The sequence below is a fragment of the Amblyomma maculatum genome, chromosome 10 (assembly GCF_055883805.1).
Source record: "Amblyomma maculatum isolate TAMU_Amacu chromosome 10, ASM5588380v1, whole genome shotgun sequence".
NCBI lineage: Eukaryota > Metazoa > Arthropoda > Arachnida > Ixodida > Ixodidae > Amblyomma > Amblyomma maculatum.
In genome coordinates, this window is record NC_139353.1 from 67,241,434 (window position 1) to 67,260,072 (window position 18,639).

The 18,639-nt window shown below is 42.6% G+C and overlaps 1 protein-coding gene and 1 pseudogene across 1 annotated transcript; both read left to right on the forward strand.

Annotated features, from left to right (window-relative positions):
• LOC146176728 (uncharacterized) overlaps positions 1-17,114 on the forward strand; it is a 54,423-nt pseudogene extending 37,309 nt beyond the window's left edge.
• On the forward strand, positions 7,497-14,945 carry LOC146176729 (uncharacterized). The gene is made up of 5 exons (XM_084582938.1): positions 7,497-7,807; positions 7,880-7,980; positions 9,124-9,202; positions 12,618-12,836; positions 14,821-14,945. The coding sequence occupies exons 1-4, from the start codon at positions 7,615-7,617 to the stop codon at positions 12,767-12,769; spliced, it is 525 nt and encodes a 174-aa protein (XP_084439064.1). The 5' UTR covers positions 7,497-7,614; the 3' UTR covers positions 12,770-12,836; positions 14,821-14,945.
• Positions 17,115-18,639: the final 1,525 nt, after the last annotated feature.

An 18,639-nucleotide genomic window follows, 5' to 3' on the forward strand; every position in this document is an offset into this window, starting at 1 on the left:
CGCTAAAATGTTTTAATTAGTCAAATGTATCGAAAGCGTTTTGTTTTTTTACTATATGGGCTTTCTTTGTTTTAGTAAAAACAGAGTCTATAGAGCGGTTTGAATGAAATCTTTAATGAGGTAACTGTATATAAGTTGTTTTGTGCTTCCATTTTATGTACTCGGTTCGCAGTGAACCCGAATTTTATAAAATTGCCTCGATGAGAATTCCTAATGAAACACTTGTATTGAACTTCACAACTGCGAAGTGCCGGGCTAGTTGGTGTTGCATTCATATAAAGAACAGCGATAAGAACTACACAAAAACACACAAAAGAAAGTACAGATGCAGGCGCCAACAAGTGAAATTCTCTTTCGCAACATAGCATACATGTATGTAAACATGCATAAAGGGGTGGAGCCAAGGTGAGGCCCTGCGATCTGAGAAGGCAGTTATTCACCTCCAAAAAGTAAAATAAAAAAGATCGAAAGATTAAAGGCGATAAAATCGACGGTGTGAAAGGCAGGGACAAAAACCAAAATAAAATCGGTAAAAGGAACAGTATACACAGCCAACACGGCGTTTAAAAGCGATCAAAATGGCGGTGGAAAAACAACGAGGAGCGTGCACGCGAAATCCACCATGCAAACGAGGAATGTGTTAGCACACCTTACTTACGTTTATCCTAAAAGGAATAAAAATTTCTTAGGGGTAGTTGAGTTTACCCTTCAGGTGGCCAGGTGAGGAAACACTTGATCAATATTCTTGATCTTGATAAATTGAAGATTCGCACTCGCAAGCATTCACATTACTTGGTGGCACGACAGATTATTTACACATAAATAAAACAAGAAGACACAAGCCGGGAGAAAACTATTTAAATGACTGACCCGTTGATCAGACGAATTTAGTCCTGGTTCCCCCACAGGCCTCTGTATCCGCCCTTGGTGGGAACGGCAAGCAATCAGAAATTAGCCAACTCTTCCCAGCAATCAATGTTCAGGAAAAGGAAAATAAAATTTCCGTCAGCCAACCAAAAATGGAGAAAGGATATCGGCTCATCAATTACCAAGCAAACTTATACGAACAGCATTGACGTCATTTCATTCCGCAGCTCTGCTTTACCGGTATACAATTATTTTCCGCACACAGGCATGCGGGACCAACGTATGCCACGGGAACAATAGCTGATGTTCTTTAAAAAAAAAACAAGAAAGCTGTCGATGAGGGGTCAAACGCTACGTGGAAACTCCAGCTTGGCCAGGCGCCTCTTCTGAGCACTCAAAGCTCAAACGACCCATTGGTGCCTCATCGCGCACTGGTCGGCCACTGTATATCTGCTTCCTCACAAAAGGCTATATGCACATGAGCGGAGGGAATGACGTGCAGGTAACGAAACGAGAAGACAAAAAAAAAAAAAAAGTCCACTGGCCACAGAAATGCTGCACGCTGGAGCAGTGGCGTCGCTAGAGTCACTCGCACCCGGTGCGGAGGCGTGGCGCGGCTCACCTATAACCGAGCCCTTTCCTCAAAACTCTCAATTTCACTCGTTGTAGTTAGATCACAAGCAGAACCTTTCACGTGCCACATGCATAGGTGAAAGCCTTTTACTAAGCATTCTCTACATTTAACTTTTCTCCTTTCTTCCAAAAGATGCAAATTGACTTCCGCATCATGAATGCAAAGTTACCAACGCGCATTGATGCCGTACCAACGGAAAATATTAAGCGCGAAACAGCCTTTTAGAGCTGGCAGACGGTGGACATCTCCAAGCTTGTTTTTTTTTCTAACGCTTTCAGTTGCTTTCTCATTTTAACAATGACTTTGCCTTTTTCAGAGAAAAAAAGGTAAGAACCGTATGAGCACCGATCGGGTACATTTACTCTCAATTCCCCCTTTAAAGCGCCTGGCCTAGCTAAAGTTGCCCTCCTTCTATCGGACTTGCCATTCCACAGAGCAACATGTCCTCTCGACATTCTAAAAGTGGGAGGGGGATGTTTGACTCGTCCGAGGAGCGAGAAAGGAACAGGAGATAAAAGAACAAAGCAAAAGACAAAAGACTGCCGGCGAGATACTGCCAGCGGTCTGCGCTTGGGAAAGGAGAGTGAACTGTATGCCATACATAAAAAGAGGCGATGCGGCGGCGCGGCCGCCGACGGGTGTCGTCTAGCTCTGAGGTTCCCGATCGGTATCGGTATAGTATCGGGTTAATGCTGATGTTCCCAGGGTACACGCACGTACACAGGCCCGGTCCAACGTTAAAACGGCGTATAGTCTTCGGCACAAACTAAGGCATGTGTTTTCAAGCACTCCTCACAACAGAATAATTATTTATACGAGAAGATCACACTTGCCAGTCAGTGGCACTTTTCCCGTCTTTACAATTCATTTCGCCCCGCGCCCCTTCCTACCTCTGCACATCAACTGGTAATTTTAGTCAGCGATATGTGACATAACTGATACATAAAGCGTCAAATATATAGTTATGATCATTTTACAGTTTTATGACAATCTATATACCATGACATGAAGGCAATCCCAGTACTAATGAGATACCATGCTTTTGCTTTGACTGCCTGTTTCCCTGTTTGTAAGGACATAATATACCGGGTGTTAAACATTGTAGCTGCAAGCAAACCCAAGACCCGTCAACATGTGACAAGGAACCCCTGGGGCCCCGTAACAATTAGGCGATGTTGCTTGGCCATGACCTCACCCAAGTTTATTCTTCTTTACACTCTCTCAGTTATTTTTAAGCATTTTTTGTTTTCGTGAGTTTCGCAATCAACTAGTGAATGTCTACTTTTAAATAAAATCACGCCGAGGCCTCAAAATTGAGAATAACGCAGAAAACTATTCACAAGGCCAACCTGATATCCATCCACGCGCTTGGACAAGGGTCGACCGGCTGGGCTGCGCACAATAACACGTGGCGGCCCGGTCCACTTTGTGTGGCTATCTGCCGCTGCCTGCTCTAGCAGCGTTGCGGCACGCGGCACAGACGTATTTTTCTGCTTCGGCAGATAGCTCAATTTTTCAGTGAAAATGGGCTCGCCAGCAACGAAACATCGGCCCGCTGTACTAATTCCATTTAAACGCCCGAAAAAGCTTCCCATGAGACAGACACGCACGCTTTTCAGTCTTGGCAACTTTGGTTGTATGGCCTATGTCTTCAGTCGCCACGCGCGCGAGCGGCTGAGGGCGCCGGGTGGGCCGTCGCCCTCGATGTTCCAGTCATAAATCAACAAGCAAGCTGCGTACAGCCACTTGGCGAGATATGCCATGTCTGTGCCGCAGACGGTGCCTTCGCTGACGGCGCGACACGGCTACTAGATAATTCTATCGCTCTAAAATGTTTCAACCACGGTGCAAGATATACCTTATAACCAGGCACCAATAACCAGGCACCGTGCCTATAGTCTCACCTTAAGAAATGGGACAGTGCGGAATGGAAGGGGCCGCCGGGGGCAGTCCATAGCAGCTCGCGGAACCCACAAAAACAGCCCGTGGAGCCCAGTTTGAGAACATCTGCTTTACAAACATGGATCGCTAGGTGTATTATCCTACAATAGCTACATAAGGTATTATAATATTTCTTTGTGCTCTTTTGGATTGAGTGTACAGCAAATGATAACAGCCGGGATGTGGAAGCTGCGGTTTAGGCCACATGAGGCGTGAAAAAAACTTAACTGTAATGCATACGCCAGGCTCTTTCAAAAGCTGAAATTACATGATTGGGTCCCTATGATCTATGCATATAGCTCCAACGGTTGTCGTGCTTCTTTGGCTGCATCGGAATTTGGGTGATTGAAAGTGAGATTTCAGATAGTGAATATACTTTCAAGGAACAAAATTTCATGCCGTGCTTGTTCAACACTGGAAAATTAATTCACGAAGCCTCCAGAACCATCGTTTCTGACAAAGAGCGTGATAAGTTTCTCCATTACACTTAACGGTCATGCACTTCCTCATGGATGTTGCAGACACCATTGTAAATAGACCTGTAGGTTCTGCCTGCACAAGTGTGAAGCTATTAGCATCGTCGACACTGGTCAGTAGGCCCTGCCTTACTATGAACACCTCAATTTTAACACCGATGTTTGCTGCGTGGTGGTCGCAAGCACAATCCTTTGCTGTGCAGCCGCATATAACCTTAATATCAAGAATGCGTCCAAACGTCGGCCCAGACTGAACAAAAGAGTTGCATCTTCTAGATCTGTCAAGGCCGGCAGTGCAAAAACAGAAATGCCCTACACTCATCGTTTTGAAATGAATCGCCCCACTACATGACGTCCCTCTGTCATAAAGCACTATTGCGCCAACTTTGGTATAGCTCTTTCTCAAGCTATAGCCCTTTATAAGAGTCCAAAATTGATTACTTATACCAGTTTCTTTTTGATTCACAGACACGTGCTGCCAAAGTTTAGGCAGTGCTGACAAAAGGCAGAACTTATCAATGATTTGAATTTCAGCATACCTGGTCCCGCAAACAAACTTTCCAAGCTTACTATTCATGGATTGAAATGGATACAGGGAACATCCCTACAAGGACCCCATTGCTGTATGCTGTCAGTGAGATGAATAAGCAGATGCCATACAATATTTCATATTCTTTTAGGCACTTCTTCATTTTTGTCCTCAAGGCCCCCATAGTCTCCATTGCAACTGAAGGAGCCAACATGCAGTGCGTTATTTCAACAAAATTCAGCCAGTTGTAATAGCTTTTTGATGGAAGATAGCCAGACAAGAGTACTGGAGAGTAAAATAACAGCCAGTTTCTCCATTCTGAAGATTTCCACCGCCTCACTTCTGACAGAGGCCGTGGCAAGCGAGACTGCTCCCACGTAGGAGTTATGCTAATAAGCTTAGCACTTAGCTCCTCAATGCACTGACGAACACAAAATCATCTGCATTTTTCTGATTCAAGCCACAGCATTGTTGTTGTTTCAACGAAGCCAGAGCAACCGACATGCATATAATGAACCCCAAAGTTGGAATTGAAGCTGAAAAAGCAAGCATAGTTAGAATGCTAAGCCCTTTTATACCACAGCGGATTTGCTTTGGCTGTGTTTTGGCTTTGTTTGCATGCTTAAGAAAGGACTCGTGTGTCCTAACGCTTGGAGCACATGCGCGCATGGGGTAAACACGGCAGTGGCCTCTAGCTTTGTTGACAACTTCTCCTGGTTCTTCGCAACACGCACATCCATGCTCCCCATTAAACTGCGTCATACACATGACCTCGCACCTTGCCACACTGTCAACAGTGTACGGTCCTGGAAAACACCTTTGATGTTCTTTCTTTGCCCGTACAGTCTTTCCAAGTGACGCCTTCACTTGAAAGGCTGTTCATTTTCTGGACAAAAGGTAATAGAAATGTGTTCATCGCTGGTTTTCTGGAGCCAAACCAGAGTCCAGCCAGTAGCAGCCTTTGCATCTTCTCATTATAATCGAGTTCATTCTCTTGAAGAAGGAGTGGCCGCATCCCGAAACCGGAACTCTCGTACAGTAGTACACCATCTGTGTTAAATGTGACAGTGAGGTCACCAGGCTGCAGTGGCAGTTTGTGGTAAGCACCACTTTGATTGATATCACTAACATCATATATCTGGGCATGGATTTTAAGGCAACTGCCCTTTTCTTCAAGGATATCCTTAATTTGGGATTCAAAATCGAGGGTGTAGAAATAGCAAGACTCTGCATTTAAGTTCTCTTCACAATGCTCTTTCTTGCAGCGTGAACATATTACCCTGATTGCATTTTTATCAAGTGCACCTATGTATGAACTGCATGCACTGCAATAAAAGTGTTTTGTTTTGCTGTCGCTCATGGAGAAGCTCTTGAAAAAACTGTACTTTGTTGAGAGAAAGTCTGTTTCTTGTGGAAGATGTGCCTCTACTAGCTTCAGCACATTCTCAGTGCCTCCTTTGATGTACATTGCCTCAGGCTATGGTCCATGACAAGTAGAATGCTCTCCGCCTTGGTCAGTGGTGATCCATGATAAAGTGGTTGATCCTGTTGGAACACAACCAGAACCCAAAGAGTAGACAAAAATATTTGCCAAAGTACTCAAATAAATTATTTTTGATTTTTGTGCGAAAAAAAAAAACGATACAGTTTACTTCGAAAATCAGTGCGCACTAGTCTTGTATGTGGTTCGAATTCACCATTGGCAATTTACTGCTTTAACTCAAATTCAAATGCCGTACAATAACGAGAAAGCTAGCGCCCTCCCCCTAACCCCTCTCACCCGCCGAGCTACCGAAAAATAGAGGGGGGAAGGGGGGGGAGCGTTTTCCCTGCACGGCAATGAAAATTGAACAAGGCGACGACAGTATTTTCCCGCAAAAAAAAAAAAAAAAAAAGTAAATAGCGCAGTGCACATGGTTTTATTTTTTATTTTTATCTCTGACCTCACCGATTGAGTTCAGAAGCATGTATACGACGTCGGCCGTTCGAGAAGACGCGCTGTGGGTTCTCTGTAGGCCGCAACCACTGAAGCAAGGTTACAGCAAAGTGATCAGTGCCCACCGCCGACATGTCTTGGCGCGCTATTTAATATATTATCGATTTTCTTTTTTTTTCTCTCTCGGCGTCGACTTCCACTAGACAGCGGCCATGTGCTCTTTGGTCGCGCGCATCGTATGGCTCGATCGCTGCGGTCATGCGACGCCAGCCGTCAGCCTTTGGATATGTGTGTACCCGGTCGAGCCGGTGCCGTACAGGTGCCGTTTTTATCTATGATTTTGGCAGTTGAGATTAGATTGTGATTTTGAACTGGCGTGTGCTAAGGGTAGGGAGCGGGGAGATGCGGCAGGGGAGGGTGGGGGGGGGGGATTGGTTCGGATTGGTTCATCGCTGCTATTATGCGCCCTTGCGGCGCTTGTTCGTTGCTTGACTTCTCTGGAGGTGTTCGTGCTGTCGTTTTATCTGCATCTGATGCGCTACTGGCAGCACAGAAAGAGTAACCTGTGACATCGCCTTTCTCCAGGGCCTACTCGACAGCGTTCTTGGGGAGGCATCCGCTGGCAGAACTGCGCGCTTTTTTAAAGCGATACTTTGACCTGAGCGGTACTTCACATTTCGGGTCCAATAAGTAGCGGTTATATTTTCTCATGTACGGCATTTTAGTCGCTTGAGCTTCTGAAAAAACAATGTCCTGTGACTATAAAGAAGAAATACCCATGTTCACAGGTGCACATTGAGGAGCTACCTCGTGCCGTACACTCTGTGCGGGAGACCGAATACCGCATCTGAAAGTTCAGTGAACTTCAGACAGTGTGTGTTAGCTTTTTTCTTCGTTTCTCGAGGCCACCCCCGCCTGGAAAGCGGCCGCTTGGTAGCCGGCGCGCGCGAATCGAATATCACCGCGCGCACACATCCATTGTAACCCGACATCCACAGTCTGCCTCTGCCGATGCGCGTCCGGCCAGTCGGCGCCGTACAGGTGCCATTTTCTTCTGTGTATGTTGCTTTTGAGACTTGATGCGCATTGGTGCAACCATGGGAACGAAGGGGGTGCGGGCTGCGTCCTCTAATCCAAGCCAGTTCGCTCTTGGCCGTTGCTCAGAGTTTGGTTGGGGCGTCTTGCTGGTTGCCTGCTGCAGTGCTTCTATAGGCTTCCAACAGAAAGCAGTATGGATCACGTCTTCTTGAAGTGGATGGACGAGCAGAAATGGGACGTCTACCCTATCCGCGCAATGAAGGATGCGGCCGTCGGTTTCCGTCTCTTGACGGAACCAGGCGGCATTAATGAACTGCGTGGCACTGTCCAGTTGTTGAACTGGAAGGAAGGCGAGGAGGCAGCATCTGCTAAAATAATTGACATCGGTAAGTAGTGGCGATTTTCCCCATCAATGCGGTTACAGAGTCATTCTCCTTGCCGTGAATATTTTGTTCCAGGCAAGCCTCGCATACTAGAGCGCAGACGTGCCCAGCTGGCTTCTGAAGGAGACATAGAGGAGCCACAACAGAGCTCAACACCGCGCAGTGCTAATGACCAGGTTAGTGACACGTAGCGCTGTTTTGTACTCAGTAAATGAAACATGTCAGTGGATGTCATCGAATCGAGCGTAGCAGTGAGAAGGTATGAGCTAGGGAATAGTTAAGGCGTACTTGATTTGGTTGTACGGTGTAATATTGCGGTGTGGCGGACATGTAAATATGCTACTTCGAGTGAAAGGCGTAGTATGATATTTGTTTGGAATGCGCACGGACCGACACCACGAGCGTGTTTTTTTCTGTTGCATTTCGCGCAGATCTGCAGCTTGCGTATGGCAATTACAATAAAATATTTTTTATCAAAGTGTCAAACATTCCCTCGTATGTTAGTTTGCTTTTTCTAGCAAGACGACCAACACACATCTATAATTGTTAAAAAGCAGGGTAATCTAAACTACCGCTGTGAAACGTAAGTGCATGTTGTGCTTCTGCGTTGAACCTTTGGATTTGGTCAAGTTTTTCTTTGCAGTGAGTGCACATTTGTAACAGCCTGTACTACAAGCGCCAACCGCCACATTCATCTATGCTCACAGACGTACTATGTAGCAGCGATATGAACGGAAAAGCACCATCCGCATTAAACCAAGAATAGTCTGCATGCTTTGATAACAGCAATTTTCTCTTTACCAACAGCATACAGATAGGAATTTCAAATTATGTCCACACATAAACGAACGATTTGCTTAGGCGTACGATGGGATTGCTCCCTTTCATATTGGAGTATTAGGTGTTAGTAAAATGGTCGTCTTTTTTTTTTTCTTGAACCTTGTATTTGTAGGTACGAAGGCATCCCTATCCTTGTCAAGTCTTGACAGGGTATATACTTTGTAAAACTAAATTCTAGGAAGGAGAGGCACCATTTTTTAAAGGCGTTCTTAAAATTTAGACCACTAATTCTTCCCATCACTTACCAGTCATGGATTATGTCTCGAGAAATTGTAACGCAGCAAGCAGTTTGTAAGCTGATACATTAGCATTTCCAGCTTATTTGTGTTTTTCCTTGTATTTGATGCATACGATGTCCTGTGCGGTATTAGGTTAAGCTGAGCCGTAATTAAGTGTTGTGTCTTATTACACGTGTTCTTGCTGTTTCTTGTATTTATTAGTGCTGCCTTTTTTCTTGGTTTCATATTTTGCATCCAAAGTCATGTTCCCAGTGCGAGACGTCCAGAGAAGAAATTTGGGCTTTGAAGCTCAGAATTGAAGAACTGGAGGATGTTCATGGCACGTCATATCTTCGTGGTGCTGTTAAGGGGTGTGATATTTAATGATCTATAGTTTCAGTTCATCCTGGTAGCATAGCAAGCTTGATAACTCACGCAATAACGTATACAGCTCGTTCGGCAGAATTGATTGACAAGGTCATAACGCTACAACCACATTGTAAACAGCGATTTGGGGAGGGTTCAAATGAAGCCGAAATTAGTGAGGAGGTTGCTCTAATGGAGGTACTTCAGGAAATAGTAATTAAGAAAATAAATTTGTGTTTTGATTCCAAATCCAGACAATACAAAGGACACACACAACTCATAGGACCCCAGGGGTTCTCAGTGCCAAGCGTGTTTTAATACGGTGTATTCACACGATGGACCGAATCGGGGAGCGATCGACCACGTGACCCCTGATCCGCGGTGCGCCCGTTCGCGGCGAGCACGAATCGCTCGCTGCTCGCGGACTGAAGCGAAGCAGCGGAAATCACTGACGTAGGGCCACGTCACGCCGAATTGCGAGAGCGCTTCGCGTTTCGGTCCGTCCTGTGATTAGAGGGGCCCGCAGAGAGGGCATGTGATCCTTATGACTTACTAACTTGTGTTTTGGATTAATGGCTCTAAAATTAAAAAAAAAAAAACAATAGTTGAAAACGTGTTTTTAAAGATGAGCGGAATGCAAAGGCGATGTTAAAGGCACTATTGCCTCTACACTTAAGGTGAAGCTTCAGCTTCTTCCAATTTTAAATCAAATCAAACTTTATTGGTTACATTTGTTACTTTTTGGCGGGTTATAAATCCACTCTTTTATAATAGGGTTCCAAGCGAATGAAAGTTTGGGCAGCACTGCAGAGTTGTGTCCGTGCCAGTCCTGTCCTTCTTGTCTGTGTGTTGTCTCTGTTGCGCTTAAAAATTTTTGACAGTTGTTCTCATATGCTGAAGCACAACCTGAGACTTCCGCCAATACATTGTGCTCATCAACACATATTGCAGTCTACTGCGCATTGCAGCGAGTTTCTTCTTTGTTCCTTCAAGAAATGAGAGAAGAAATATAAAAGCAAGGTTTTCGATGAGGCACAGCCGATGCAACAAAACATTCTTTTGGTCAGATTTCCTGGATCAGAGTCAGAACCTATTATGCACCCAATTAGTGCAAAGAGCACAGACCCGCTGAGTTAGTTCCTTTAGTAAAGGAACATGTCGGACGTTTTAAACAAATGGCACTGCCTGAACTGAAACAATATCTGGACACTTTAATCGCTATAAAATCAAGATATACGGCCCTTTCCACCCCAAGTTTCTAAAAATAAGAACTAAGGTAGTCGTGTGGGCATAGAAAAAGATTTCCATGGATCATGATTGTGGTTTGAATGATAGTCCGAAAATACATACCACATGTGAACCATAGCTGTGAGTGTGAGGTGGCCCTTACCAAGAACTTATGTCAGTTTTATTTGCCGCCGAAAGTATTGTGGAAATATTACACCATTTCATTGCGACAATATTCTGTTCTTGATTAAATGCTAATATTATTAGGCTATCAGCTCCAAAGAATCTTCGACTGTGTAGCACTGACGTGAAGAGCGCCACGTATACAGGCACTGAGGCTAACACTTGAACTGTTTCCGACTAGAAGTAGTTAAGTGTGTCCCTCCTATGCTAGCATTAGCAGTTATGTATTGTTTTAAACCCTCCTTTTATAATTTATGTTTTGAAATGCAACTTATCTATGCATGCAAAGTATTGGCAGCAGCCTTGTCTATATAACAGGTTACAAACATTTATGCTCGGGAAACTCCAACAGCTGTAAAAAATGTTGAGCAGGGTTCAGAAATGCCCTTCAAATCATTGCATACCCTCGATTTAATGTTTCAAGACCTTTGAAGGTCCTTAAATTTTGATACACCGTTTAATTTTTTTTTGCAAAAAAGGCCAGCTGCTTTATGTCTCAAAAGGCGAGCTGAATGGCGACTAGCAGTGCCCCTCAGACAGAACAGCGGAAGACATGCAGGAGCAGATATGGGGAAAACCCACAGTGATGTGGCACACATCAAGATCAATCAGGGTCTTTGTTTCCTGTCCTCTCTCTTTCTCTTCACGGTTCCCTTCCTGGTTTCTTGCCATTATTACTGTTTTTTTATATACTGCACATATTCAAGCAACCTGTTTTCAATAAATTGGTCTCATAGTGGATGCCGCTAGAGCATGTAGCTTGCTTCAGAAGTTTTCGAAGGTCCTTAATTCTGTTTTCTACTGTTCCCACTGAATTTAGTCATCCAGCGCAGGCGGCGTCACTGCAGCAGTTTACGTTTCTGCGTGAAAGTAAAGGTGTATTATATTTGTAACAAAACTGTATGCCAGGTGTATAACGTAGGATTATTTCAGCATCAACAATGGTGGTTATAGCTGGCAGGTGAGACAAGAAGTGGGCAATCGACCTAAAGCAAACGTTGTGCCAAAATACTATTGGTAAAATATCATTGGAAAATGTGGAACATATTTCCAGTCAGTGGCATCTGGAAGCTGATATTGTACTGGAAGTTTTATTCGTAGATGCAAAAAATCTGGAAAACGTGATCGGGAGTGCGCAGCAGAGAGCAGACACATTTAAAATGCAGGCAATGGAGCTGGGGCTTGTGAATTTGTCCCAAAAGGAAATATAAATATTCCTATACTATTCTGGAATACATCCAGGTAAGAATACCGACATCCAGAATGACTTAGCGATATATATGCTTGTCACTGCTAACAGCTGCCAAAAGGCCGGACAGGAGTAAGCAGAGATGGTGGATGGGAAGAGGTAAATTGGAGCTAAGCAAAAGTCGAATGATGCCTAAACCGTGTGATCCAGGATTATTTGCCTTTTGTTCTTAAAACTTCGAAGTTTTCAGAAAAGCTCAATTATGCTGTATTTTCTCTGGTAAAGTGCCTTCAAAAGCCCTGCCTGCAGCTGCAAGCGAGATTGGTGGTTTGAAGTTAGTTTAACACTTAGCTGTATGAGGCTCTTACACAGTATAATGGAATGACTAAATGCCTCTGTGAACTTGGCTGAAATCAAGGCTATCCATTTGACCTCATGCCATTGAAGTCCATTCGGCTGCGAAGTGGTTGATCTCATAAGGGAGATAAAGGCCACTACAAGAACAGGAACTATTCAGTAATATCAGAGTTGCCACCATATTGTTGTACTTGAAGCAGCAAAGGCAGCGTGACACACCTAACCTGCTGATTGCTACCTCTGGCCTGAAGCTACGTGCTTACAGAATTGCACTTGCGTTATCACATGAACGCCCACTATAAAGCTTTATTTTTCCCTTATTTGTTCAAAACAAAATGAAGGTTTCATATAATGCTCTTATTTGTAAATAGCGATTCCGCTTATATTTTGCAGGTTGCCTTTTCAAAACTTCAAGTTAAATTTTCATTCCCAGGTGGACATTGGGGGCGGCGTGAAAGTAGAGGAGATGGCTTTGGCCAGGCTGCGTGGCAGCTGCCCAGGAGCCCCAGCCAAATCTGCGAGAGGGCTTTTGCGGTAGCTTTTTACACCGGAGGAGCTCCGCGGCAAGTCTCTCTTTGGGCGTAAATCAAATGCCTATCCTGACGCTGTGGTGAGGGAGGCTTGGGCCAGAAGAAAGTTGGTGCCATCATTGGTAAGTCATTTCTTTGTCACCGAAATTACCAACTTCTGCATTTATTAAGTTTTTCTTCCATGCCTTATACTTGTGTGCATTTGCAATTGAACAGTTAGCTATTTGTATTTCACATAACTGAGCTTAAACATGGTCGTATGTTGGCTGATCTTAATATTTTTGATCTGCATAGGATTGAAAGCCTTACTGTTCCCAGTGTCCTACACAGATGAAACAAGCTCAGTGTTGTAGATAGTGGTCTGGTCTAATATTCTGTATTTTGATTTTGCTAAGGGAGTTAGTAGTTAGAACAAACCATTGAACTTTTTAAATATTTGCTCCAGTATAAAGTGCTGATTGGAAATCTTGGAAAAAAATGCCAAAAACAGGTACCTTTTCTCTGCTAAACATGGAACTAAAATAATAAGCTATAAAGATATCGTAAAAGTAAATAAACATAAAGAATTTGATTATTGCGCGTGGTCGGGCTAGTTGGTTCGGCATATTTAAAAAGAAATTAGCGCAAAAACTTGGACGGGGACAAAAGGAAAGTAAACACACACGACGATTGACAAACGCTACTACCAAATGTTTATTAGGGTGTGTACACACGCTAATAAACAGTTGGTAGTAGCGCTTGTCAATCGTCGTCCAATCTCGGGGAGAAATTATCTCAGCAATTATGTCTAAAAAGCTGTTTTGAATAAGGTTTTCAATCTACACAGGGTGCATGATATGAGATTATCTTTTCAGGTGTGGACTGCCTTCGAATTCAATTTTCACTGCAGGTACATGTACCTGTGAGATAGCTCATTTCTGCAGATTTTTCGCTACCTTCCTATCTCTCCTAGTATTTTGTGCTGATACTTATGAGGCAAGATAACTCCTTTACACTGCATAGGGAAAAGCAAAATTCACCTGCCTGGAAGTTGATGTATATCTGCCAGGTGATGTGCCCTATAGCCGTTCGTATTGCGAGATGGTGACTGCTTCAATAATCTCACTTAGCATGTTATGAACGCCGAGACATAAGACTCTCTCGGTTGCTGTGTGAATGAGAAGCCCAACTGCTTGTTTGACGCATTTTCTTATTACGGCCTCCGCTTTCTCTTCTTCAGCTGTAAGTAAGGGCATATAGGGCATGTAAGTAAGGGCATATATAGGCTATGCGACTGATCACAAAGGCCTGTACTAAGCGGAGAGTATTCTTTTCTCTCAAGCCGGAGTGGCGGTTACTAATGCAACAGATGAGTCGCATAATTTACTGCGAGATTCCTTGAAGCATTTGAACTGCGTCCCCATCGGAGCCGTTTTCTTGTAAGGTTAAGCTCAGGATTTTAAGTTTGGGTGCTCGAGGAATAGGAACTCCACGAATATTATAAGTTCGATGGCAGGTGGTGGTAGCGCAAGAAATCTGGTTTTGCGGAATATGATAAATTCAGACTTAGCCGGAGAGCAGCAGCCCCCGGGGTCCGCATAATTCATTACAATATCACTTGCACGCTGGAGTCTCTCCTTGATTTGGGCATCACTGCCCTCTGCGGTCCACAAGGTAATGCCATCCGCATAGAGGATGCGATGGAGCTATGTGACCTACGCTAAATGTTGTGGAAGTTTGAGCCTGGCGATATTAAAGAGAAAGAGCGAAAGGACCAATCATTGTGGGGTGCACTGTGAGTGACAGCAAGTGTTGCATACATTACAGGTCCACTTGATAATTTATGATGCAATAAACTTAATAAACCAATTGAAGGCATCAAAATCTTAGTGCTTATAATTTTATCTTGTGATTAGCATTGCATCTAAATAAGAGAAGCCTTAACAGTGGACTTCTTGCTGCAAACAAACTGCACGACAGTTATGAATCTAGTTGAAGCTTTCTGCTGGCAATCTATATTTAGAATTATTATCAGCATGCACATACATCATAGAGGCAGTGAAATGTGTGAAGTTCATTTATACTGTGTCAAATATCTGATATCTATGTGTGTGTTAATTTTTGCAGGCTACACAATTCAAGAGTCAAACGCGGACCCGATCCTCTTTCTCTCTCGAGAGGTGAAATAGAGGCTGGCCCACTACCCGAATGCCCATCTCCCAACATTGCTAGCATGCAAATAAAGCAATAAAGTAAGGTTGCATGAACAACTTTTGTATGTCTTTGCATGTTTTGCAGCACAGATCACATTCACTAACATGCACAATTGAAACTTGTTCAATAGCTCCACTGCAGGCTCTATGAGAAAGGCCTACTGGGTCAATCTAAAGAGTTGGAACAATGTTCTGCAATAAGCAATTAGTTATTTGAGCTTATTAGGTAGTAATTGTTGAAGGAATTATTGAAGACACTCATTGCAGTAGCTCTATAGCAATACTGTTTTCTGCTCTGTAAGAATGTAGTGGTCACTTAGTTATTGGAACTAATTAAGCAGTGATTATAGAACGTCAGTAGTTAATCTAAGTTCTAATGAGGAAAACAGTAAGATTCTAATGAATCTTAAAATCGCAAAAGATGCTCGCTCCTGTATTTTTATAGCAGTACCTCTTTTGCGTTCCTGTAAGAATGCGGTGGCAAGAGTTATTGGAACTCAATACACTGTAATTATAGCAAGTCAATAATCACTCTATATGTTTTATTGAAGAAAAATGAAACGAACATCTATTGGATGTTTTTAAAGATTTGCGAAAGACATTCACTATTGTATTTCTGTAGGAGCTGGTCTTTTGTGTTTTTATAAGAATGTGGTGGCCATAGTTATTGGAACTCATTAGAAAATATTTATAGAAATTCGATAATTGCTCTAATGAGGAAAACTAAATGAGGTTCTACTGGATCTCTTTAAGGTGGTGCTAAAGACACTCACTATTGTATTTCTATAGCAGTACATATTATGGGTTTCTACAAGAATGCGGTGACCAAATAGCTATTAGAACTCATTAGACAGTAATTATAGAAAATCAATAATTACTTTATAATCTCTAGTGAAGGAAACTAAAAGAGAATCTATTGCATCTCTTTAAAGAGTTGCAAAAGACCCTCACTATTGTATTTCTATAGTAACACGTCTTCTGTGTTTCAGTAAGAATGCGATAGCCAAATAATTATTGGAACTCATTACGCAGTAATTATAGAAAATCAATAATTATTTTATAGTCTTTATTGAGGGAAACGAAAAGAGAATCTATTGGATTTTTTAGGGAGTTGCAAAACACCCTCACTATTGTGTTTCTACAGAATATATCTTTTGTGTTTCAGTAAGAATGCGGTGGCCAAATAGTTATTGAAACTCATTAGGCAGTAATTATAGAAAACCATTATTTATTTTATAGTCTCTATTGAGTGAAACTAAAAGAGAATCTATTGGATATCTTTAAAGAGCTGCAAAAGACCCTCACTATTGTATTTCTATAGAAACACGTCTTCTGTGTTTCAGTAAGAATGCAGTGGCCAAATAGTTATTGGAACTCATTAGGCAGTAATTATAGAAAATCATTAATTACTTTATAATCTCTATTGGGGGAAACTAAAAGAGCATCTATTGAATCTCTCTAAAGAGTTGCAAAAGACATTCACTATTGTATTTCTATAGCAGTACATCTTTTGTGGTTGTGTTAGAATGCGGTGGCCAAATGGTTATTAAAACTCATTTAACGTAGTGCATACAGAGTTAAAAGGAATACAATACATTCTAATGAGAAAACTGTAAAGAGATTCTAAACCAACACATTACACATTTTTGTAAGGGTCAAGTAGTTGGATCCAACCGGTAGCTTTTACTTCAGGGCGCACGTCAGCACCATCGACTCTCATGCACAATTTGCTGGTTTCGATTATTTTGAAGCTTTGAAGAATCGACATTACAGTGAAAGCTATAATTTGTGACCAGGACACTTAGAATGTCAGCCTGGCTAACAAGCTGCGCATTGTTATTGCAAAGCATTTTTGATTTAATGGTAAGAGGTTGTACTTTGTCTTTGACATACCATATTTGGTTAAAACAACACGCAAATGTTCAAGCGCACAAGCTGCGCATTGGAGACGACGTTGTTGACTGGTTACAGATTGTCAGCCTTTATGAACCTACACAAGAGCTGCGATAGCGGTTGGCTTCAAAATTTACTGAGGGCTATATTTGTAAGAAGCCTTTCGCAGATATGAAGGTCAATAGAACAGTAGAGGCTCTTAGTGCGTCGGTCTTTATTACAATCATGGAATTGATGTATACAAATGAGCTCCTTGCTTTAGCCATGGCTACGGCGCATTTTTGTGACCGCATGGACAAGCTTTTGGTTGTCTGAATAGCTCTAGTACGAAAAGAAACTAAAAGCTTCAACATACAGTCAAGAAAGGGGATACATAGCTGACTGACTTCCTTCGAAGAAACCTTCTTTGAAATGAGTCATTAAGCATCATGGCGGGCGTCAGCCGCAAAGGCTGATAAATTTCCCTCGTTGGACGACCTTTCTGAACTTGGTGTAAAATGTTCACTCACAGATAAATGACAACTCGGCAGCATATTCGGTTAGCGGCTTTGTGATCAAAATGTTTTTGGGAAGTAAAAACATCTGCTGTTGTCCACAGTAACTGAGAGACGATATTCAGACTCTGTGCAGTTCCTACCAATACTTCATTGTTCTCAAAGCGTAGTAGGTGCCTAATAATCTGTTTGGTAATCAGACTGTGCCACCGAAAACGCTTTTGCTTATGTAAAGGTGCTTGAATTGCAGTTTTTTTCTAATAGTTGAGCCCCATGTATATCCTCCAAAAGTTAGTGATTTTTTTATCACCACTTGTTGCGAGTTGGAAATTTTCAATTTTCAGTTCTGCCCTGCTGAGTGTCACAAAAGGTTTGTGTGAATGTTTTGGTGAGTTGATTTGAACTGGCATGTGCGCAAGTTGCGTGAAGTGAAACTTAGGTAACCTTAGGTTTCAGTCTTCGGTTTCTGGTGTACAACTTAACAAGATTTAAAGTTAGAAACTGCTTCGCACAAAAGTAGATAAATTCCACGAAGAGAAAGAATACTGCTGTGAAATTTACTGAAATGATCTGCATGTCCCTGAAATCAAATAACAATGATGGTCTTGTATCGTTTTTGTAATCTGAACCACTGACGGGACAACCTTGGGTATTTAATGAAGGTCGGTCGATCGCTACTTGCGCGTTAGCTCAAGTAACATATTGATAGTAAGAGCACATCTTATGCTGGAATGTTTCAAATGAAACATACACAAGGGGGCAAGCATCGCAATTTTGAGCGCGCACGGTTCATCTTGGCACTCTTCTCATGATTGACATTTGCGTAGACTTCATAACTCTTGTCACACCCGTCGTCAAAATGTTTGTAATAATCATCAAAATTACAGCCAATGATGGGCACTTTTGGTTATTTCTTGTCATTAGTCATTTCTAATGAAAGAGAACGCACTACGGGTAGATTTTTTTAGAACTAAAAAACCCAAAGAGCTTTCTTCTTAACTGTAAAGTACCGCTCTTGTAGCATTTCTTAGGTTGCTGGCATTTCGGAGTAGTGAAGACTAGCTCCTTTCTCTTCATGATATTAAGACTGCTTACGATGATTCACAGGCCACACAATACTCAAAGCATGTGACAATGTGGTGCATAAATTAGGGAAATGGGCCGCTGACATTGTAGCACTGTTTTTTTTTTCAATCGCTGTTCCAGCTGGAAATCATAGGGGTACTTTCTAGAACGTCCACCTTTTCTTACGTTTTGCGAAAACTAGCGATGTATTCACTCTTTGTCCTCCTCCCTGTGTTCTCTCTGTTATATCTATTCATATTTGCTTATCTTAGGAAAGGCAG